Source organism: Lissotriton vulgaris, chromosome 4_1, assembly GCF_964263255.1.
Source record: "Lissotriton vulgaris chromosome 4_1, aLisVul1.2, whole genome shotgun sequence".
In the NCBI taxonomy this organism is placed as follows: Eukaryota; Metazoa; Chordata; class Amphibia; order Caudata; family Salamandridae; genus Lissotriton; species Lissotriton vulgaris.
In genome coordinates, this window is record NC_141691.1 from 226,281,758 (window position 1) to 226,306,551 (window position 24,794).

Below are 24,794 nucleotides of genomic sequence, written 5' to 3' on the forward strand. Positions count from 1 at the left end.
GCGCCTTGGGACCCTACGGGTAAGTAGTGCGCTATATAAATGCCAATACATTTACATTTACAATCTCAATAGTATTAGTATTTGACGCAATTAAGGATACAAGATCACTCAATATACACTGGACAGCATTGTACCCTCTCTGGGATATAAGTCAATACCCAAGACTACAAAACATGGTGCTTGATACACAAGACAAGATCTGCCTATACTAGCTATAATGCAGTCTGCATCCATCAATGTAACCAGAATTCAAGTGGTGTTATCCATTCAATAGTTTGCCACTGGAACTGCGGTCACCTACCATCGATACATTTTATTGTAAATTGCTAGGAGGGAGTCCAATTTCAAATCCACTGATGCTACAGATTAAAGAATTGCAATATGTGTATTGCAAGTCTCAAAATAACTGGGAGCATGCAGGGCCCTGCTCATGCAAGCTCCGGGAAACCTGGGCACCAAACAAGAACAGGGTCTATCTCCTGATGACATTACAATTAGAAGGACTGGGTGAGAATAATGGCCGCAGAGGTAACCTTCATTACTCCTAGTCCTACTCTTCCTTGTCACAGTGCAACGCTCTGCTCAAGCTTGGCCTTGAGTCTACATGATCCTTGCTTCAGCTTCTGAAATTGGCCACTTCTTTGTAAAAAGCCCTTAATGGGTGAGTGGGGCAACCATTGAAGGAATGTATTTGTTTATTGTGTAGAGTAGGACTTTGAGTAACGCAGATCACAAAAATGAGTACTTTTCATCTCAATAAAATCTATGCATTCAATTCTTTGACGTTGTTTCAGTGGAAATATTTCACAATCAATTTTGAGATGCACACTGTTCACCAGCCCAAAACACATGTAGTAAGGATCTTTTTGGACAAATATGCAGAATTTCCTTTGTACAAAAGGCTGAGAATCTTTGTCGTTCAACCGGCTTCTTGAACTGAAGATCATACAATAAATCTCAAACGCTGGGTTTAAACTTATTTTTACAGGCAAATCAAATTACACATCCCTTTGATACTTACAATTTTGCAAGAAACGAGAGAGAAGCTGTAACAAAAGAAACAGACTGTTCAATATTGCAACTTAAATAGTACATTACATGTAGAGTACAACAACAGCTAATTGTTGCTCAATGCAATTTATTCAAACTAAAATAAATTGTGTGTTTCATTTCGTGTTGTTTAAGATGCCTTTGCAAATGTAATATCCCACTATTTAATCCCACTGACCCAAACTATAATAGAAGCTCGGGCAACTTATCCAGAACATTCTAGCTTTCTGGTGGCATAACAGACATTGCTGCAGGTATTGTTGTCAGTTCGGTCTCATCCCATAGTAGATGTCTGGCCACAGCTGCCAGGCTAGCCTCCCAGGATGAGACAATTAGCAATCAACACGTGCATCTGACTCAGTGATATCAGCGCCCCCTCCCGGGGAGAGTGCATCAGTGAATATAAACACATATACTCCTATTATGGCCTCAGACTTCACATGGTTTGCTCCGAATTGTCTTAATTACTGGTTTCTCTGATACTAGGTAAAAAGGCGCCAACTTCCATATTTCCCAGGGAATTGTGGGCGTATTTCAGTCACAGGGCAAGACTTTTGACACGACGGAGGTCTAGGAGGTGACATCACTTGAATGATGTCACAGGAAGTAACGTAACTCTGTACGTGGCACTGTGAGGAAATGACTGGACTGGACAAGAGGGATTGTTAGCGAAGGTGTAATGTGGGCCCCCTGCCACTACATCGCCTCTACTTCACTGTCTAACATTATATCATCTCGGGTAGTGGGGAGAACCCTCAGATCCCGTCCTTTTGAAAATATTAAATAACTCAGAATATTTGTCATTAAATAACCCCTACCATTATATATTTTATATAACTCACCTTTTACCAATGTAATGTCTGGTGATGTAATGTTTAGAAGAAGTAGTGTCTACATTAGATCCCTTTCCTTTATTTAGTCGCCCCTTTTTAGTTCTCTCCTATGCAGCGCACATGCGTTACATAGGAGACCTCTTGCAATCTATTTGCTTTTTAGGCCAAAAACTTGCACGCTCTTCATTGCTTTCAATGCAATGCGTGCAGGTTGGGCGATTCCCTTGTGGGAGCGAGCTTTGGTGACATCTGTTTGTCATTAAATTTCAAACAGATGGTGCCCCCCGCTCGCTCCCGCAAGGGAAACACTCACTTTTGCCGCCACTTGTTCTATTCTTATTTCCATTCAGGCTAACTCAGCTCAGACATTGAAGACGCATTCACAACAGTCAAGCCAATGCTGTCCTCTGCTGGCTAAAAGTGGTGTGACAGCAGCATCCTTATGCGTGCTTAGGACATGGGGAAACCGATTAGGTGGGAAAGCAATTTGTGTGTGGGCCACTTGTTTATTTTGATGCCATTGCCCGGCCTACTTTTAGTGCCAATCCGACCATGGTGGCTGTGGGCAACTGCTGCCTTTGTATTTCTGCCAGACTTCACTCTGAATTTCCAAGCTCCTTGCTCCTGAAGTCCAATCAACTTTCAGCACCTCTCCAACCACAGTGGACACGTATTCAAAGTAAACTTTTCCGCTGCCCATAAACCGCCTGCCCCCACAGGGCCCCCAGGCAGGTAGGTATCAGGTCGAAGGTGCCTGGCCCACATCATCAAACCTGCTCAACGCCACTAAGAGACCTTGCTGGCTCCATAAAAAGGACTTCCTCGACATAAGAGAAGGCGCACAGAGGCACATTGTTCCCGGCCCGTCCCTTGGTTCTAGTTTAAGCTCTAGCAGCCATGGGTTTGGCACTCATAACTGCTCGCTTTCAAAAGACCTAGTTGCGGCTCCGGGTAAATGTTGAGCTCAGGGTGGGCACTGGATGTGGAGGTCCCGAAGGGCTCGTGTACTCTGCTTGCACCACAGACGCAGAATACTGGGCGGTGTTTCAGCTCATCTTCGAGTAAGGCAATGAAATTGGATACTAGATTTTTATCTCTCTCCCATACACACATACTTGGCTCTATCGCGTTCATGCACTCTCGAGGGCTCCCATGCTCAGATTCCACCTCACTCCCAGCCTTTCCGCCTGCCTGGTGCGCCATTCTGGTTTCTCAGAAATACCCGCCCAATCATCCGAATGTGACATCAACAAAAGTGGCCGGTAAAGTGTGGAAAAGTTAATTCTGCTGTCTGCTTGCTCTGGCCTCCATATGTAAATGTAAATGTGAATGTAAATGTAAATGTACAGAAATTTATATAGCGCAAATCACCAAGCGGTTTCTAAGCGCTTGCTTAGGGAACCCATCCTGGTATTCCCCTGTGAGATAACCCCGGCAGGGTTTCCACAAGGTGAAAGCCAGGCATCCCGCCGCGAGGGGCCGTTGTGGAGATTAAGCAAGCTATTGCCCAGAGTCGCAGAGTGTGAACCCGTGAATCGAGTAGGCACCGGAGCGAGAATTGTCGAGTCCATGGACATTTTTTAGGACTCAAGACCCCGCCGAGCCGGGAATTGAACCCTGGTCCCAGGCTGACCTCTGCTTCCAGGTCTGCCTCCTCTAACCAGTGAGCCACACTTCTCCACACATATCACTGCTCCTGCACAAAGGAGCATGTATATATACTTTATGTTGTAATATTAGCACCCCTTCAGCGTGGGAAACATCCTTTACAACGCGGTGTTCACACCACACGTCCTTTATGACGCAGCCATTACAACGCAAGTCATTACTACGACTTGCGCTGGATGGCGCTCTTGGTTAAGGAATAGTTTGATTTTCTATTCCAACACCTTCCCTACTGTTACGTGGGCTGGAGTTGGAATAGGAAATTAAATTAATCCTCAATCCAGCACCCTCCAACGCAAGTCGTTGTAATGATTTGCGTTGTGAAGACCGCGTTGTAAAGTATCGCAATCAAAATGATGGCATTGTACTGACGTACATTCCTCCAGAGTATTGCTTTTGATATATTGAAATCCTTAATGTTCTTATGTTGTTTATTCTCGTTAAAACCTTCTAAATAAGTTGCTGGCAAAGGGGTTTCTGTGTGTACACCGATGATCATCGTTCCCTCCATGGCAGACGACTAGCACTTTTCTGTACACAATATTTGTCTCCGTTTGCGCCTGCGGTCTACCTACTTCACCAGTGCAGTGATATAGTCGCCCTTAAAACACGTAAATATTTCATACTTCTTTTTGGTAATATTTGGAGCGGGTGAGTTCTTTCAACACCCTTTTCTTTGCACTTAACAAGTTGTCCGCATGTTGTCTTGGGAGGTGTTATAGAATACCTATAATCGAGACATTCTCCATGTGAAAGATAATATTCGGAGTTGGCTGAGGGATGTAGTGAAATATGGGAGCTGGCATCATGGAGGCATGTGCCAGTCAACGTAACAGATTATTTTTCATTGTGAGACAAATACAGGTTTTGCATACAACTTCTGCAGTGCTAGTCGAATTTTCAAGGGTGCTTGCGTTGACACCGAAAATGACTATCACATCAGACTGCCACCATCAGTTTTCCTTTCTCACAGGATTTTAATTCTTTCAGTATGTCCATATGGTTTCATAAAGCCCCCAGTACAAGGCAAGTCCCAGTGGTGTTGTAAGACAAGATTGCTGTTAAAAATGTTTAGGCTTATTCAGCTTCTTCTCACCGCTGAAGTCATGAGGGACTGGGGAAAACAGCATTTATACTAAGTTTAAATTGATTAGGCAGGTTTAATGCAAGCGGGTCAAAGTTACAACTGCTTAGCTAGTCTCATCAACCACTCGGGTTTCACCTGGGACTTTAGAACGAGGGCCTGTGCCGATAACATCTGGCTGCCAGCACGTTCACGCCACTCTGTGTTCTGTGATCGAGTAGATATTAATGGCGGGGAGGCGCAGTCCGCGGAAGATTCATCCATGGATTATACTTTTCTAAAGCAGAGGTCACGTTTTCTTCCCTCTGAGTACATTAATTGAGTCGCTTTATGAAGACCCGTACCAAGAATCAGGGTAGTGGGGCTGAATAGTTCAAGCCAAGCCTTCACTTGATAATTCATATCCTAAAAATAGGACAGTTAGATGGGCAATTCGTGATTTTTTAAAGTAAAATTTGTACCCTTCAGATGCGAACCCAAGTATTATGGTGTTCACTCTTTTCAAGTGAGTCTCCAGGTCATCGTCTGTAAGATAGATGTCATAGACATAAGATAATGCCTCATCATCATAAATTTGTAGTAACTCTGTTACCCTGGCTGAAAATAATCCTGGGCTATTCTTGAATCCCTGTGGGAGACGACAACATTGTTTTGGGGTCCCCATGCTGGAGAAAGCGGTCAAATAACTGCTTTCAGGTGCTTGTTTTGACAGAAGAAACCATTTGAAATATCTAATGTCGTTTTATATTTCTTGCGCACAATGTTATTCATTAGTGCTGCACTGTGTGAGTTTTGTACTGCAAATGTTTTACAGCAGGAGTTTAGGTGTCTGTAGTCCAAAACTAGACGATATGAATCGTCTGGCTTGGAGACAGGAAACAAAGGATTGTTCACTTGTGAGGTGCATGTTTCAATCACCCCCTGATATTCAAGTTGATCTAAAATGTCTTTTACTTGTTTTTTAGCTTCTTGCTTAACAGGATACTGCCTCTGTGCAGTAGGTTGATTTTTTAACTGGATTTTATGGTGAGGAGAATTTAGATTTTTCACAGCCTGCTGGGCAGAAAATCTGGATTTTATTAAAGACACGGAGGCTAATATTATGCAAATTCTCCTTTATTGCCACAGCTCAGCAGTAACAATGAAGAGAACATAGAACTTGTGAACATTCTAGAAAAGGTATACAGCTCATGAACACACAGCCATCATCCTTCTTTTTCCAATGCTGCGAAATAAAAGGATAAGATCAAGTAAAATTCCAACTTGAAGAGAGACGCCAAACGTAACATCTTTATCTTCGTAAATCAGGAGACGAAATTCCTTATTCTGAAAGAAGAAGTAATATGGATGTTAAAAATATAACCCAAAGGGAGGGGCGAATAGTGGAGGGATAATATTAGCCTCCGTGTCTTTAATAAAATCCAGATTTTCTGCCCAGCAGGCTCTGAAAAATCAAAATTTTATGGCATGACACGGAGGCCAACATTATGCAAGTTCAAAGTGAATTGAGAACATTATCAATCACATTATTAATAGGTCTAAAATAACATTTTTTTAACATAGTTTCATTAGACCAATCTGCGGCTCTTAAAATATCTTGGAGCCCTCCACCAAGCATAAAAGTTTTAGAAGCAGAAGCACCTCTAAGAGAGTGTGCACCAAATATCGAAATGTCAACACCACATTCACTCATCACTTCTTTCACCCATCTTTGCGAGAGTAGGAGAGGAAACTGGTTTTTAAGGAGATCTACGGGAGATCAGGAGTTGTGTCTCAGAGCCTCTCAAGTTGACAGTCCTTCTTTCATATTCTTTAATACATTTAACAACACACAATCTTTCATTCTCAGGAAAGAAAGGATAGAAGAAAGAAGACATAGTTTTAGTCCTTTTCTTAAGATAAAAACAAACTCCCTCAGGTTGAAAGGCCCTGTTCGAAACGTCTAATGCTTTAACATCCGAAGTTCGCCTGAAGGAGACTAAACAAAGCAAAACAGTAATTTTAGAAGAAATACGTTTGAGGGAAAGGACATCATTCTCTCCTCATGAAGAGATAAGCTACAATAGGTTTCTCACGTCCCACAAGGCTGAATATTTAGGAGTTGGAGGGTTGAGAACACGCATGCTTCTCATAATTTTTTTGGTCAAGAGACTTTGACCAACAGAAACACCATCGACTAAGGAATGGCCCGCAGCTATCGTTGACCTATAAACATTAACGGTTCTATAACTGATGCCAGAAGCGAAAAGCTCTGAAAGGAAATTAACCACTTGAACTAAATCAACTGAAACGGGATCATGATGTCGTTCAAGACACCAGCGAACCCATTTGTTCCATGCCTATCGATATGCCTTCCTTGTCCCGGGAGCCCAGGATTCAGATATGAGTCGGAAAGCATTGTGCGAAAGGCCAGGCATTTGCCATTGTCGCCTGAAATCTTCCAGGCCGTCATTACCAAGATTCCTTGCTCTAGGAGGGGGTGAGATTCACCCTTAGGGCCCAGGAGAAGACGGTTGAAAGACGGGATTAGTATTGGGCTACCACTATCATACTCTGAAGGTATCTGCGAGCATGTAAGAGGAGGCGCGGGAGCATTACAAATGGCGGGAAGGCATATGGTTTTAAGTTTTGCCAATTCTGGAGGAAGGCAGCCACTCCAGATGCCTGAGGGTCCGGCCTCCAGCTGAAATAATTCGTTAACTGGGTGTTCAGCCTGTCTGCAAAGAGGTCTGTGCCGAAGTGGCCCCATTGATCTTGAATGCTCAAAAAAATCTTTCTGTTCAGTTTCCAATTGCTGGAATCCCTGAAATTTCTGGAGAACCAGTCTGCCACACCATTGTTCAAACCAGGGATGTGTTCTGCCGTGACTGACAGTCCCTTGTTCAGGCAATAGTCCCAGAAAAACTTCGCTATTTCTGTCAGACCCTTCGAATGCGGCCCTTCTAGTTTGTTCACGTACCTCATTGCAGCGACATTGTCCATGCGAAGCATTATAGAACATTTCATAGTTTCTTGTGTAAAGCTTCGAATTGCAAAGGAACCAGCTAAAAGTTCCAGACAGTTGATGTGCAGGCTCTTCTCCTCGCGTGTCCACCGCCCCCCTGTCGACAGGTTGGCACCAGCTGCCCCCCAACCTTCTAGCCTCGCATCCGACTCCATTATCATGTCAGGGGATTCGCCGAAGATCACTTTGCCATTCCATGCTTCCGCATTCTTCAGCCACCAAGAAAGTTCTTCCCTCGACTCTACGTCCAGGTTGGTCATCTGAGTATAGGATTGTGACGCCTTCAAAGACTTCGCTTTGAAGAGCCCTGTAATGAAGAGGGCCGGGGAAGATCGCTTGAATGGTCGAAGAAAGGAGACCCAGGATTCTCGCTAAAAGTCGTAAGGGAAATGAATCTAGAGAGAGAATCTTTTTTAACTCTATCCTGAGTTTCTTTATCTTTTCCTTTGGTAATTTTAACTCTCCTGATAGCGTGTTTACCATGAAACCCATGAACTGGGTCTCCTGTGAAGGAACAATGCAAGACTTCTTTGTATTTATGACAAATCCCAGATATTCTAGGAGCCGGATGGTAAGATCTGTGTGACGAGAAATGGTCGTCTTGGTCTGAGCCATGATGAGGGTGCCGTCCAGGTATATTATGAGCCTCGCACCCCGTTCCCTTAACCAAGCCACCACTGGGCATAGCACTTTGGTGAAACACCAAGGCGCTGAGGACAGGCCGAAAGGGAGGCTGGAAAACTCCCAGAGTTTTCCCTCCCAAGTGAATTGTAGGAACTTCCTGTGAGGGGGCCAAATAGGGTTGGTCAGATAGGCGTCATTTCTGCATCGTTCCCTTCGTCGCTATCAATACGTATAGGTGAATCTGGACTCAATTCTTGTCCTGCTGTGGTGCCCGAGGCGCCGTTCTGGTCTCCGCCCTGATGGCGAGATAGAGCCGTTTTAGATGACACCTTGTGTTTTTTTGCGGACACGATAGCTTGATCCCCCGCAGCGCTTTTCATTGGGGCCTTAACTGCCCCTTCCTTATGGCTTAAGGGGTGAGTGGTAGCACTACTAGTAGAGGGCCATGCTCTTGTAAGCATCTCAAAATATTTGTTGATGGTGTCATTACATTTTTTATTAATATTCTCATTAAAAGAGGTCATGGCTTTCTCCATGGCTTTAGAAACCATTAGTTCTAGTTTGCCTTCAAGTGTGGGGTCAGGGCTAGAAGACATGATAAGACAGGAGCACTGTTCAACAGTATCCCTTTAATATAATATCGTGTAGTATTGAGTCAATTCAGGGTTAGAATGACTCAATTTATGTCTTAATCCTACCTTAATTCGACCCTGGCTTAATTGAGGCTCTCTCCCTTTTTTTGTGTCTAAACAGCATATCGATGTTAACCAATCTCTGCTCAGCAGATCGATGTTATTGGATTTATTAAGCATAGCGTTGTAGTTAGCCAACCAAAAAAGACCGAATAAAAATATCCTACGTTGAACACACGATCGTCAGTCATTCAGAATAATAACTGTCACTTGCCGGTAGTTTGCTAAACAGCGCACGCTGCGTGCGTGCGGTTGCTAAGGGCCTTTCCTCTGAGGCCGTCCCCTCCGCAGCGCGATCGGGAAGGCGCTGCGGAGGGGAGAAGATTGGATTTTAGGCCGGAGGGTGAGGTAAGCATATCGGAGTCCCGTGGAGTCTCAAAGGAAGGTGAGACGGGCCGTGCGCCGGGCCCGTATTGTAAATGTGGCTCAATAACAGTTAAAGCGCGCTCGTGTTTCAAAAGACGCGATTAAAGAAAGGGGCATGAAACGTGCAATTAACATGTCCCGGAGGAAGAACAGCAGCTGAGAAGGCCGTGGTATGTCTTCCCAAATTAAATTGAGGCTAGATAACACAACGCGCACATACAAACAACAGAATATACATAAAAAGCATAATAAGCATGACAATAAGCATCACAATAATAAAATATTAATAAAAGGGCGCACGATAGGGTCAAGTGGACCCAAACACGTCGCATAAGTGCTTAAAAACAAACAGGCACACAAATCAGTAAGCACGAGTGAAGGGAGGTACTTATCTGTATGAGCAGCAGCAACAAAGAAGGATGATGGCTGTGTGTTCATGAGCTATATACCTTTTCTAGAATGTTCACAAGTTCTATGTTCTCTTCATTGTTACTGCTGAGCTGTGGCAATAAAGGAGAATTTGCATAATGTTGGCCTCCGTGTCATGCCATAAAATCCTCATCCCATCCTACATGATTTTTATATAATGCAGGGGCTTGGGCAACTGCCCATTTTCTAGCAAGAGTGTATTTTTTATGAATTGGAATATGATTTGAGAAGGCAGGCATAATCATTTCTACGCCATGTGGGCACTCCCTGACAAACTCTGGTGGCCAGTCTTTCTCTGCTAGAAGGATATCATAGCCTTTAGATAGATTCTCCCAAAAGAGACCTCTTATTTTCCTAGTTTTATCTCCCTCTATACGTAATGTTATTTTGTATAGTTTATGGGGCACGCTCACTCGGGTGTCTGCAGTTTCCACTTGAATGTATTCATTCGTGTCCACTGTCTCCAGAAGATTCATCAGGATCTTGCGAGCTATGCTCACTTCCGCTGCGCTGTCTAGCATTGTCTGGGCCCACTCTCCGTTTTTCAGTTGTGTCCTCAGGATTCTCTGCATGTTTTATTTTAATACTGGCTACCTTCTTTCTGGGAAACTGTAATTTTTTACTTTGAGGAGCAGGTTCCTTGTCTTTGGACTTGGCGTGCTCTGATTTATGTTCTGACCGTCCTCTTCTTTCCGATTTCTTTGATGAAGTCTGAAAAGATCGAGAGTGACGTGTATCAATATCTTGATATCTGTCAGGTTTTTTCAAATTGTCCCTATTTCTAAGGTTGTATCTTTTTTCAGAGGGCTCCCGTTGTGGATACTTGCCCCCTCCTTCTGGAGATCTATTTCTTCGTTGGCGAGACCTTCCTCTGGAGTGAAACTGTTTTTCTCTGGGAGTGGTTTGTTTATTACCCTCCCACTTCTTCTTTTGAGAATTGAGATTATTTTTAATGAAAGTCTTTTCAGGATTTTCAATTAGTTGGGGTTTTACTCGGTATGTTGTATCGTCTAATGTAAATTGAACTAAATCTCTATATGCTTTTGTTAGTTCTTTTATTTTAACTAAGAGTTCTTTGCTTGACATTTTTTCAATGTCGGGATGTGGTGTGTAGCTGGCTAGAACCGGCCATGTGGCTCCTGGTCTTCCTAGTAGACCGAGCCTGGTAATGTTATTTTGATGTTTTAGGGCACCATTAAACAAGAGCAGGTGCTCTTGGTATGTAAGTGGAATTTCAACTTTCTCGAAAGGAGAGTATTCTGCTGGAGCTTCCGCTATTTTGTAGTAGTGGAACTCATGTGTTAGAGCATGTGCTGCTGGAAAATTTATCCAGGAATAGAATACCTCTGTCTGCCGAAATTCATGTGCCTCTACCACAAATACGACTGTACCACCTCTTGATGTTACTCCATTTTCTATAAGTTTTATAGTTATCTTATATTGATCAGGAGGAGTATTGCATCTGGGTCGTTATCTTCATTAAACCCTGTAAGGTCTGCACCCGGTTGATTTGCATCTACTGCGGCTCCACCGGTTTCGTTGTTGTCGCCGTGATTTGACATTGTTTAAAGAAGGTTTCTTGCAGAGCAAGTTTTGAGGAAACAAAGATTAGGTGCACAATATTTTGGAACACTGTATCCTTCAACGTGGACTATACCGTAAACTAATACATAGGAATCTCTCCCTACTAAGTTTCAACGGATATTAACCTTTCACCCACTCCAGACGTCTATTGGAGTTTTTATGGGAAAAAGGGGTCTGTGTGAAAAAGTACGACTGAGTTACTCTAGTATCTTGCGTTAGATTATCGCCTTACCAAACGTTGGGCGCCATGTAGTGTAGTTCCTATATTCCCAATAGGCTCTGCGCATTGAAATAACATAAACTGCAGTTTAGACGTAGGACTGAGGTCGACTAGGTCTCTACTGAATATGTTAGACTTAATTAGGTATGCCAGCTAACTCAGAGGTCACTAGAAACGTTCTCGAATGAACAGGGAGGAGTTAACTTCCCTGATTAGACAAGAAGGGATTGGTTTCTGACAACCGCATAAACATGACAACTTTGCTCCCCCAGAATAAGGAGTATATCTCCAGAGTCGTGTGAAAACAATAGATAGCTATTTCACTCAGTCAATTGTGCATACTTAGTTTCACCAGAGTGCAGAGAAATAGAGAGATAGGTGTTTTCAATAAAAGGTGTTATTTATTGAGCAGTCTTCTTTCTCATGCAAGAGAAATAAATTGCCCCAATTGCAATACTTGTTATAAAGTAAAGTGCGTACAGTAAAAGGAGTATTATAAGATAATACTGTAAAAGCATTGATATGGTTTCTGAGCCATATGATACTTAAAACGGATAAAATATACACAATTACATACAATGATAAAAGTTGACTAAACTTACTCAACTGGTGCTTCTAAATATGCCTACCCCAGTGTACCTAACCTAAGCCTAGTACGTGGGAAGGAATAAGGGAGTTGCAGTTTAAGTTAAGTAAGTTTTGCCAAGAATCTGACTCAAGAATTCTCAAAGGGTCTAATCAGCTCCGTACCTTGGTTTTAGAATGAAGGAGGTCTTGTATCTCGTTCTCAGGACTCGATCTCCCAGTAACCCACAAGGGTAACTGGAAACACTTGAGCTGGATTTTCTCGGCAGGAGAAAAAGACAGCGTCTTTCTCAGTGCGTCAAATGGGAGGGACGGCTTCCTTCGGCACTCGCATCAGCTGGGCTTCGGATAAGTAGATAGCCGCTCTGCTCCAAACCACTGTGTGTTGCTTAAGGCAAACGCTGGTATATTTATACCTGGAAGGTGCCGTGTTTGACGTAAGGTTGGACATAAGACGTCAATAAAAGATCTCACGAAGAACTGGCAGTTCTTTCAGGACTCGCAGGAGTTCTAGGACAAATCAAAACAAAAGCATGGGGAATTCCCAGGTTGCTGGAGGTTTGTTTTGTTTAAAGAACTCGTACTTTCTAGGAGTCTAAGGAAGTAGCCTTGCCGTATTTGGACGGCATTGGCTATTACTAAATATGGATATGATTCTTATGCCTTTATAAGGATATGATTTGTTATAACCACATAAGGGCATAAATCGGGAATATTTAATTAGGGTCCTAGATATGTTCACAACAACGCACTTAGTGGATGATGCGCTAAAAATCCAAGACCATAACTAAGCTTGCCTTTTATACCAGCTTGACCTATCGCATTCGACACCATCAAACACGACAATCTACTAGACCTCCTGAGATATAGAATGAGCCTATCAAGTTCTGTCCTAAATTGGTTCACTTCTTTTCTCCATAACAGATCCCAAAGATTCATGGTCAATCAATCTCGATCTAAGTCCATCCCAGTCACGTTAGGAGTTCTGCAAGGTTACTCCCTTTCACCCACTCTTTTTAACCTATTTATGGAACCTCTTACCGAAATTCTTAGTTCCTCCAACATTTATTATCACATGTCCGCGGACGATACACAATTGTACCTAAAGGTCTCTTCTCCAGAGGACATCTGATCTCTTAACTTAAATCTACAAAAAAACAGGTCTGGCTTGCTGAAAATCGCCTTAAACTAAACACCCTCAAGACTGAATTCCTCTTAATCGTTCCTCACAATCAAACATCCATCATAGAGGAATGGCTTAAACAACTTACAGCACTCAACTGCCAGCCTCAAGTTATAGACCCAGCCAGATCGCTTGGAATAACACTCAACAGGAATCTAAACATGCATAAACATATCAGTGCTGCAACAAAAGGAGCAAACATACCAATGAACATTCTGAGACAATTAAAACCCTTCCTTCCCTCTAATGACTTCAAATTGACAGTACACACTCTAGTAATCCCCAGACTAGGTTATGGGAGTACAACTCTTTGCGGACTTCCCAGGTCTACAACGGCCCCTCTAAGAGCCTCCCTCAATTCGGCTGCCAGCCCTATCATGGGTTCAAAAAGAAACTGGCATATTTCCCCTGACCTTAGAGAGCTCAATTGGCTCCCATTTGAAGCAAGAATTCAACTAAAACGTTTGCATGACTCACAAAGCCCTTCACTACAAGACCCCAAGATATCTTGCCCAGAAATTGGTGCTCTCGGTGGTGATAGATCTTACAGGAGCTCCAGCACTCTTCTTCTGAAACCACCAAGATTTTCCAAAAAGAAAAGATACAAGGAGCCCTCTCTAGAATCGCCCCAAGTATCTGGAACGTGTTGCCCCCAGAAACCAGGCTGAATCCATCTACTGCCTCTTTCAAGAAAGAAGAAAAGTCTCTACTCATGAGAAAACTTACATGAACAACAAAGTGACCCGCATAACAGATGGTGGCCAATACTGTTTTTGTTTTTTTATGTCTTTATGCATACACTTTTGTAACTATATCAGGAGACAAGAATGGTATATATTGTACTTTGCCCTATGTCTCCCCCTGTGACGCGCTCTGATACCGCAGGTCATGTTCGGGCTGTATAAAACCTTAAAAATAAATAAAATAAATACATCTGCATGTGGAAACTTAACCGAAGAATAGAAAACCTCTCTTCTGTGCCTCAATCATGAAGGTAACAGTCTCACCTAATGCTGAAACTCCATATTCTGCTAATTTTAAAGTAACAGCATTTCGGCAGTTTTCTGAAATGTTCAGAGCACCTTCCTGTTCGACATCCTCCATACCAGCACCACTAGTACCACTAGCACTGGTGTCTCTGGTTAGAGACATTATGAAAGGAAGTATTAAGAGAAGAGATAAGGTTTATGTACAATGTAGGGAACTAAAATCCTTCAAGCTTGAACAAACCTACAGCCAATACATAGGATATACCTACTTCGCTGATGCTGATTTTTTCCCTTCCCACCCCAGACGTCTCTGGGTAAATGTGATTAGAGGTATTTGAGAAGCACAACTTAACTACTCAGATTTGACCGTTAAATAAGAACCAAACCATTGTTGGTCGCCAAGTTGTGTAGTTCCTACAAATCTATACAGGATCCACGAGGTTTAGACAAAATAAACTTAGGGATTGTGTTCAAACTGATTCCAGACACCCCCAAAGGATATGTTACTCTGTCGACCAGCTAGCTCACAGTGCCACTGTAAGCCCCACAACCTTACCAAGAAGCAAATAGTTTCTGACAACTATCGAACAACCTTGACCCCTCAGGGAACGTGGAAACAGTAAAGTACTTTTTGCTCAGTCACTGGTGCCCACTTGTTCTCAGAGAGATATACAGAATTAATGGAGGGAACGCTTTAAATAAACATTTATTGAACCAGCATCATCCTAGTATAAAATACGTGTGCTGCAACAGCCATTAGAGAGACAGATATATACGAGTAAAAGCATTAACAGAGTAAATAAAAGGTAGAATTCTACCATGGTGCTAAATCAGTGAATATATGCAGGCATATAGATACATGGCAGTAATCATGAGTACTCCTAAGATGCAAACCCTAACTAAATATACCTAAATGTACCTAGCATGTCTGTGGGTGCATTGCCGAGAATACCCCTAGGAAAGAGCCAACCCCATTACCTGATGGGAGAGAATCAAGGACCCCGTCTTGGTCTCAAGTTGGACACCCTGCAAGGGATGTCAGACCACTGCGTGCTGGAGTGTCTGCGTGCAGGGACCTCAGCGTCTCTCGTGTCAGCATGAAAGCTTCTCCTCTGGTTTGCCCAGTGAAGAAGTGCGCTTATATACCCAAAAGGTGCCCTCAGGGGGTCTACCTAGAATGGTACTGTGGGCCTGTCGTTCAAGGATGAAGATAGCGATGACTCTTGTACAGAGTTATTATACAGAAGATGGTAGTCCTGCTGTGATACTAAGAATCCACATGCATAATAAATTAGACTAGTTTTCGAAGGAAACCACACAACGTTTATTTGGTACATAACCAGGTAAAAGGTCAGCACCAGAACCATTATGTAAAGCAAGGTAGGACAAATGTAGGTAAAAGTTTGTGTATCTACCTAGGGCTATATTGGGGTACATTTGGGCTCATAACACCCATTTGGTGATTCGTGGCGGGTTGCCTCCCGGTATGGCGGAGTTGACTGCCACAGCGACTGGTGAAGATGTGCTGAGGAGAGGTGGTGGCGCAGTGGAAGGCGCTGGAGGCCCCATGCGAAGGCCACCCATTTCCTGCCTGGGTGGAGGATCTTGAGCTTCCTCCTTCTCTTCTTCACCCCTCTGCCGCTTTCTCCCGGCTCCAGCTGAGGGGGTACAGCGCGGCAGGCTTACTGAACTCGGCCACCAGACCTGCGCCGCCTTCGACAGAGAGTGGGTCTAGCTGGCAGTGAGCTACGGCATAAGAGGCAGAAACCGACACTGGCAGGTAGTGAGACGTGTTACTGCCAGTTATTGAAGAAGTGGTGGATAAACCTCCGCTCGCCTGGATCATGTGGGGCTGGGTTTTTTTTCCCTGCCTCACCTTATTGGGTTTTGGGGAGTCCTCACTGGGCCTTGCACTTGTGTCGCTCCTTGCTTGCTCCAGTGCCTGCAGTAACTGTGAGAGCTGCTAGATATTTGTGTGAGAACCCCAGGAATACAACCAAGGCGGAGGTGGGCTGTCACTGAGATGTTGCTCCTGGGGCTTTGGGGGGGCTCTGGTGAGGGGGAGCATGGACTGATGGATTGAGATGGCAACAGCTGCATACCACCGCTGCTTACGGACTACAGGTGTCTGGTTCCTGCCTCACCCCTGGTGCCATTTCTTCTCTTCTTTGCATTGTGTTTTCTGGAAACCTCCTGTCTGGAGCCCTTGCCTTTTTCCCAGAGCCTCCTTGGGCCCTTCCCCTGGAGGGGAGCTTACTTCCTACTTATCTTCCTCACCGGATCCAGACTGTGAAGGATGGGGAGGGGCCGCCGCAAACGCCATCAGAAATTAAGCTGGACCAGTATACAGTCCCGACGACGACGAGCAGGGAGAGGGCTCGACTGATTCGATGCATGCCTTGGGGGGGCAAGGGGCTGCGGACCTGGATGTGGTCCTTAAGGCCATATAGGACTCCCGGGACACTGTAGATAACTAAAGTAGATGGCCTACAAGTGGATCTCTCCCTACTGCGTCAGGACCTGCGTAATATGGTGGCCAGGACCACGGAGGTTGAAAACCGTGTCTCCTCTGCCGAGGATGAAATCTCAGCCCTCAAGACTCAGATGTCCAAGCCGACCGCCTCGGTGTCCTCCGTCAGAGAGAGCAGAGGACACTGAAAATAGGTCTCACGTAATAATTTTCGACTTATTGACCTCACCGAGTCCGTGGAGCATAGGGGCCTAGTCAGAGTGTTGGAGGACTTGTTCAAGCAGTGGATGCTGGAAAAATAACTGTCCCCCTTCTTTGTCATCAAAAGAGCACATCGGTCCTTGGTGCTGAAGGCCCCCACCAGAGGCCTCTCCGCGGACTGTGATCCTGGAGCTGCTAAACTTTAAAGCCTGAGACATGGTAGTCAAAGAGGAACGCATCCATCCTAATCAACGATTTGACAATGCAAGGATTCTGGTGTTTCCGGACAACACAAAGGCAGTGTAGCAGCGCTTCTTCGCTGAAGTTAATCAGAAGCTCCGGGGACTAGACCTCCACTATATGCTCTTGTTTCCTGGCTGCCTTCAAGCATTCTTTCAGTCTCGCGCCTCTTTCTTTAATACACCGGAGCAGGCCTGGCAGTGGGTGAAAGAAAGCTTTTTGCTGCAACGGACCCCTATCCTTGAGCAACACCAAGCAGGGGTACAACCGAGCGCACGGGATCACTTACCTGCTGTCAATTTAGCCGGTTTGCCTTTCCTTCTGTCCTGGGTGATTCTCTTGTGGGGCACCGGAGGGCAAATTCGTTCTCATATGGTATAATTCTGTGTCAGGTACTGGATCCTGTTGTATGGGTGCCCATGGACCGCTGTGGTTTATCACTCCCCCTAGTTAAAAAAAACTTGGACTAATTAGTTAGGGCAACAGATGCTTCCTGGGGTGAAGTGTTGGGGAGGATGTTGGAGGAAGGGTAGTTTTGTTGGGCTTCTGAGCCTAGTTTATCTTTCTGACTTTTTTCTTACCACTGTTTTTCCCTTCTCAGGTTCATAGCGGCATCAGGTCATTGGGGTCTCCTGTCTAATCCAGTTGGAGGGAAACAGCTTGATATCCTTGGCTGCATCATGGACTCTCCTCTGATAACTCAACTCTCCTGGAATGTGAATGGCCTCCTGGACTGCATTAAGTATTCTGCCATATTAAGATATATTAGAAGCCCCTGGCCACAGTCGCTCTTCTGCAGGAGACCCATTTATTAGGAACAAAGTGCCTCTTTTTGGGCCTGACTGGGAACAGAAACCGGCCCTGGCAAACTGCTCAGCCTGGCCCCCCTGAGGTGAGGGAGAGGGCAGCTGAGCAGTCTGCGAGGGCAGATTTCAGCCGATTTTGTTGCAGGGGGCCGATATTGCCGACCCCCTTAACAAAAACGCCCCCCCAGGGGCCCAAAACATGCCCCCACCCTACCGACCTATAGGGGAAACGCCCGGTGCCCGCTATGGCCAGTCCGGCCCTGGGTTCGGCTATGACAGGATTTATCACTCAGGTTTTACGCGTGGCTCTAGAGGAGTCACTATACTGCTGCACAAATCTCTTCCCATGGCTATTACAGTGCATCATACGGACGCACAGAGCTGCTACGTTTGCATTGGGAAATGAGGCATTATAATTTCATATCCCGTTATGTTCTGCTGCCCTTGCCGCAGCCTTCCCTGCAGTCTCTGAGATCCTTTATCCTGACTCTCCCACAGGGCCACACTATGATTGGAGGAGACTTTAATGCTCTTCCGGATCCAGACCTGGACACCTCCTCAGCCCCATACACCGTCACGTGTTCTTGAACAGTCTGCTTGCCTCTGTGGACAGATTCGCTGGGCCTGTGCTATGCCTAACGCTCCTGGCATCCTGCTCAACTTCTTACACCCACCAATCTGCAGCGCATGCAGCGGAATTCCGCATAGACTCGATGTGGCGACCAGCTGCAGATCTTCTCTCAGTTCAAGCGGTGCGCATCCTTCCACATGGAATTTCTGATCACGCTCCATTGATACTTTCATGGGGAACTCAGCCCACTGTCTTGTGACTGGCTTGGAGATTCAGTGCATGGCACTTGCAGAGCGCTGCATGTGAGACCCTTGTCGAAGATGAACTGCGTCAGTTCTTTGAGCTCAATGAAGGTTGGATAGCATCGGCAGCAACGCTGCGGGCGGGTAGTAAGCCATCCTTGAGAGGCCGCATTAAAGGTCACATTCGTCAGGCTGAGGCGCTACGTCTGGGTTGCCTGACCAGCTTGGAAACCCAGATAATGCGAATGGAAGTGGCTCCTCACCATCGAGATACTGAGCACTAGCGTTGCCGCCTGGCCATAACCCGGACTGAACTGCAGCAGATTTCCTTGGAGGAGACCAGACACTACTGGAGGGCCTCTACTCAGAGGATAAATGCTTCTGGGGACTAATCAGGCAAACTCTTCTACTGGCTGGCCACCCATGGGATTTCTGACTAAGTGATTCCGGTGATTCGGGAGTCCTTGGGTCGTCCCCAGGAGGAGCTTCCTGCAATTGCCCAGACCTTTGCCGATTTTTATCGAGGGTTATACTGGGGTTGGCTTTTGCTACCAGCAGTGGTCACTAACCCCCTTTAGGATAATATACCGTTACCGACTATACCCAGTGTCCTAGACAAGGAACTGGACCAAACCTTAAAGCTTGAGGAAGTGAGTGCAGCGGTGTCAGACTGAAATCCCGGAAAACAGCCAGCCCAGATGGTTACCCCATTGAGTATTACAAATGCTTTTGTGAGATCCTATGTCCCCCTTTTGAATCTCTATATCGCCACACTGGAGCAGGGGTCCTTCCCACCAGAGCTAGAGTGTGCTACCATCATCATCATGCCCAAGGAAGGTCTCCCTAGGGACCAGTTATCCTATTCCGTTGATCAACACGAACGTCAAGATCTATGCAATGTGCTAGCTGAGCGATTCGGCCGGGCTCTGCCTTATCTCGTTCATCCGGATGAGTGCGGATTAATATCGGACCGTAGTACATGTCATTGTATCAGGAGCGTCCATGTAGCACTGTTCTGGCCGTCAGAAATCGATGGCACTCTGGCCCTCTTGTTAGTTGATTTTACGAAAGCCTACTATATCGTGTCATAGGCCTTTATGGAGGGAGTTCTTCGGCAGGCTGGCATAGGGGAAGAATTACATCGTATGGTTCCGCTTTTCTACCACCCTCCGACTGCTCAGGACTGGGTAAACAGGGTTGTATCTCCTGCGTTTCCCCTCGAGCGAGGCACACACCAGGGGTGCCCACTGTCCCCATTGGTGTTTGCGTTAGTGATAGAGTCTCTGGCGTGGCTGATCTGCTTTGATGCTCAGTTCTTGGGCTGGAGATGGGGGACAGGTCTGGCAGACCGCGTGGCTCTCTATGCGGATGACATGCTCCTGTTTTTGAGAGATCCGGGGCATTCAGGGCCCCGCTGCCAGACAATCCTTCGGCTGTATGGTGAGGCATCCGGGCTTCAGGTTAATAAAGACAAATCCTGTTTAGTAGAGGTAAAGAGTGATTCTCTAGGGCAGATCTGGTATCCCAAAAATCCTTTCTTGGCATAACTCCTTAAAATACTTAGGGGTGCATGTGGTCCCCCATCCCTGATATGGACTGGGCCCTCAATTTACAAGGACTAGACTGGGGCCTTGATCAAGATCTCGGCCATTGGCCCGTGTTGTCATTTAACCCCATGGGGTGTATAGCTCTTTTCAAAATGGTGTCTCATACGAAATTTTTATGTATTGGGTAATTACCCGGATGGCATTCCCCGTAAATGGTTTCGTTCTGTTACCGCTAAAATTACTAACTTTGTGTGGGCTGGGGGAGGTCGGCATAAGGTGGCATTCCACTCATTGCACAATAACGACTGGTTCACTGGGGAATGAAATGATCCGGCATATCGGTTGAAAATATAATCACTGGGTACAGATGTCTTGCGTGAACTCCTCTATGGGGTACGTTTGCGGAGTACAGTGTCTTTATGCACACAGGTATCCCATAGCTGTTGGAGGGCAGCCCACCACCTTACTGGGTGTCCGTTGCCTCACTGGGAGGATCCCTCTCTGGCATGGAACATGGCTTGGGCAGCTTCCAAGGTTGGATGGTTTTCTGCCATGAGATTGCATTGGGATCTCAGACATGGGAGACGTCTACAGGGGTGGGACCCTTCTTCAGGATTAAAAGAGAAATACTTCCTGTCTAACTTGCAGTTCTATTGGTACCTTCAACTGTGCCATGCCTTGCTGGCTCACAAACTTCAGAGTGAGTCTCTACCAGAATACAATCTGTTGGAGGCGAAGTTCTTATGGGGCGGCTGGGTAAAGGGGCCACATCTGTGGTATACCACTCCTTTGTAATCCACGCCCCAGACGGACTTGAAAGGGTTAGGTGGAGGTGGGCATCCTGGGTGAGAGATCTGGACGAGGATGACTGGAGGGAGGCTTGCATGGCACCTAAGGAGGTGGCAATCTTGGTGCGGCTGCTTGTGGAACAGTTCAACTGACTGCACGTGACATACCTCATTCAGATGCGCTGACAATCTGTACGTTCTGATGCGTGAGCGGTGTGCACGCACTGTGCACGTCCCATGGCAGATTGATTTCATGTTGCTTGGGAATGCCTGATGCGGAGACCCTTTTGGGAGGAGGTGGGTGGCATACTAGCCCCGTGGAGTTGACGCCTGTGTTGTGTTGATGGGGCTTATGGAGGAGGTGGGGGGTCCTAGGGCTCAGCGTGCCTCTCTGGGGACAGCGTGTTTAGTTGCCAAGTGGGACTTGGCCCGGGTCTGGAAACAACAACAGCCAGCGATGATGAGAGGTTGGCGTACGGGGTGGACTGATGCGCACAGCAGAAGAAGCCGATTTTTTAGGCCTGTGGCTGTCCGAAGAAACATGAAGGAATATGGGGAAAATTGTGTGCTTATTATGGTTTATCAGTATGATGGTGCACTGTTTTATGCTTCTGATATCTGAGACTTCTGTCATGCCATGCTTCTACATTGACCAAATCTTATATAGTGCTATGCAGTGTTTTGCCGCAACTTTCAACAAAATTGATTATGGAAAAAAAAATCAGTTTGTTTGCCAGAGCATCTGCTTTACCATTCTTTGTTCCACGTCTATAAGTAATGACAAAATCATAGTCAGCAAAATACAAAGACCACCAGTGTTGTCTGGCAGTCAGTTTTTGATGATTTTAAAAACTTTAATTTCTGATGGTTGGCATACACGGTGACCGTGTGTTTTTTCCCCGAAGAGGTAGCGCCTCCATTCATTGGAGGTGTCTTTGATTGCAAGCAATTCCTTTTCCGTGATAGTATAATTCACCTCTGCTGGAGTAAATTTCCTAGATCGATATGCCACTGGATGCAGCTGCCCGGTTTTCTTTTGTCATTGTTACAACACTCCTCCAGTTCCTAATTCTGAAGCACCAGTTTCAACAAAGAATGGCTCCTTGTGATCAACTTGAAGCAGTAAATGGGCGGTGGTAAAATCCTGTTTAAGGGATTTAAACCCTTCCTCTGCATCTTCAGGCCACTCAAATGGAAAACCCTTTTTCAGGAGACGAGTGATCAGAATTAACTTTTTAGAGAAATCTTGGATAAATCTCGGATAGAAATTTGCAAAGCCCATGAAGCGCTAGGCTTCCTTAACGGTTCTTGGAGATTTCCGTTCTGTGAGTGCTCTTATTTTGTGTTGATCTATCATGACTCCTGCTGGAGAGAACAAATCCTAGAAATTCCACCGTTTTCACATTAAATGCATATTTTTCTAATTTTGTATACAAGCAATCCTCTTTCAGCTTCTGTAGTACCCCTCTTACATGCTTCTCATGCTCATCTTCAAAGTCTGAACATATCAATATATCATCGATATAGACAATAGCACACTGGTCAATGTAATCCTCCAGGACATCATTTATGAAGTGATGGAAAGCAGCTGGGGAGTTACATAAGTAGTACGGCTTTACCTGATATTAAAAAAAAGCCCATACTTTGTTCTGAAGGCTGTTTTCCATTAATCTCCTCTCATACTGATAAGATGATAGGCTCCTTTCAGATCAAGTTTAGTATACACTTGTGCTCCCTTAACCTGGTCTAGTATATCTGAGATCAATGACAGAGGGCAACAGTTTTTACCATGATAAGGTTGATGGCTCGATAATCTATACATATCCTCAACTCTCCTTCCTTCTTCGGGACAAAAAACAGTGGCAATGATACAGGAGATTGGGACCGCCAAATAAATCAATTTTTCAAATATTTCTGAATGTAGTCCTCCAAGTGCTGATTTCCCTTTTCAGTTAATGCTTATATCCTTTTTTTCTTCTTTTTAGGCTAGCCCAAAGTCCAGTGAGTGACGTATTTACAGATTGGCTTCTTGTTATTTCAGGATTTTGTGGAATTCTGACAATTATCGCCCTGATCCTTTTTTCAAGAGTTGGATGCAATACTAATAATAATTGAGTTTATTTGACACAATGGTCGCAGGCAAGTGGCATTGGCTATCCTTAAACTCCCAACTAAAGTGCGAGGCCTGAGACTTCCAGATTTTGAAGAATATAATCTTGCAGCTCAACTTCAATGGTCGGTTCACTGATTAGTGGGTCATTCCTTCCGAGGGGCCAGTCTCTCTTCTTAATGGAACAAAGTCCGGGTTTGATATATACTATGATACTTTCAATTAAGTTCCCCTTCCTAGTATTCTCCATAGTGTTGTACTGCCTCAGACGCTCACAAGCACTTTGTGAACATAGATTCCTCTTCTCCGATGGGATCCATCTTGTGGGCTCAATAGATTTCAACAGCACCATACCGCAATCTCATCTAGAGACATGGGCCAAAAGGGACTGTCACTATTTCTGATTTATTTTCTGCCGGTTAACTACTAATGTTTGAAATACTTAGGAAAGACTACACAGCCCCTCCCGGCTACTTCCTCACTTACTCTCAAATTAAACAATTGCTGAGATCGGCATTGCTGTTCTGAGACACAGAACACCCCGTCAATGCTGTTATACAAGCGCTTTACACTGTAGGGGACAGCACACACCTCGTCCGTTAGTTACACAAAACACACCTCCAGCATTACTGTCAGACCAGACGTTTTCTTCGAGAGAAATACAAAGGTGACATAGGCTGCCCATTGCACGATTCAGAATGGCAGTGCATTCTGTCATACCCACGTAAGGTGTCTTGCAACTCACGCTTTAAATATATTCAATTGAATATTCTGAATAGAGCATATCTTACCTCTCATCCTTTCTCCAACATTTACAGAGGCGCTCCCTCACTTTGCCCCCGATGCCGCTCCCCAGACGCAGACCTCCCTCACATAAAATGGTCGTGTGGGTTGCTAACCAGGTATTTATTGGACTGGAATCATTACCATACTCCACTAAGTTACTGGATGTTGTTTAAATAGTTCCTTAAAGAAGCTTTAATTAGGGCTTTTCTCTTGCCTACACTCAAACAGAGCCTCAACTAAATTCATGGACCAGACCCTACTTTGGCGAGCCGTCATATTACAATGAGGTGTAAAAACCCTAAACCTCCCAAAAAATTGTCCTGGGACAGTCCTACATAGGCCTGCCCTTTCTTCCTTATAGAGGTCGACACTCTCGAATGTCAACCACGGTGTGGTCAACATTTAAAAGTGTCCACCTCTATAAGGAAAAGAGGGCAGGCCTACGTAAACACCCCATTGCTCAGTAAAGGGTTTCCTTAGCTTAGACATTCTCTTATACTATTAATGATGATGTACCTGAGCGTCCCACTAACGCCATACTCCCTTATTGGTTCTTAATCCTAATGGAGACAGAGAAAACCAGTAATGGTCAAAGCCAGTATTTTAGGTAGAGCAGCTTATGGCTGCACTCCAATATTTGACTTGACGAGGAAGTTCGCAAACGTTCATCTAACACAAGGGCTGCCCATTCAAATATACAAAGTTGGAAGGAACAAGTTATAGGT

At 45.0% G+C, this 24,794-nt stretch overlaps 1 protein-coding gene across 3 annotated transcripts in view; it reads right to left on the minus strand.

The window, feature by feature from the left end:
- The window catches only part of LOC147718601 (uncharacterized), a 408,142-nt gene that overhangs the window by 69,321 nt on the left and 314,027 nt on the right, over positions 1 to 24,794 (minus strand). For 2 of the 3 annotated variants that reach the window (XM_086918560.1, XM_086918561.1), the window contains one exon: positions 1,022 to 1,046. In XM_086918560.1, the coding sequence (XP_086774686.1) occupies positions 1,022 to 1,046 (25 nt within the window). Of the gene's footprint in view, positions 1 to 1,021; positions 1,047 to 5,844; positions 5,959 to 24,794 lie in introns of those variants that run through there. The other variant, XM_086918562.1, reaches the window with a different exon arrangement.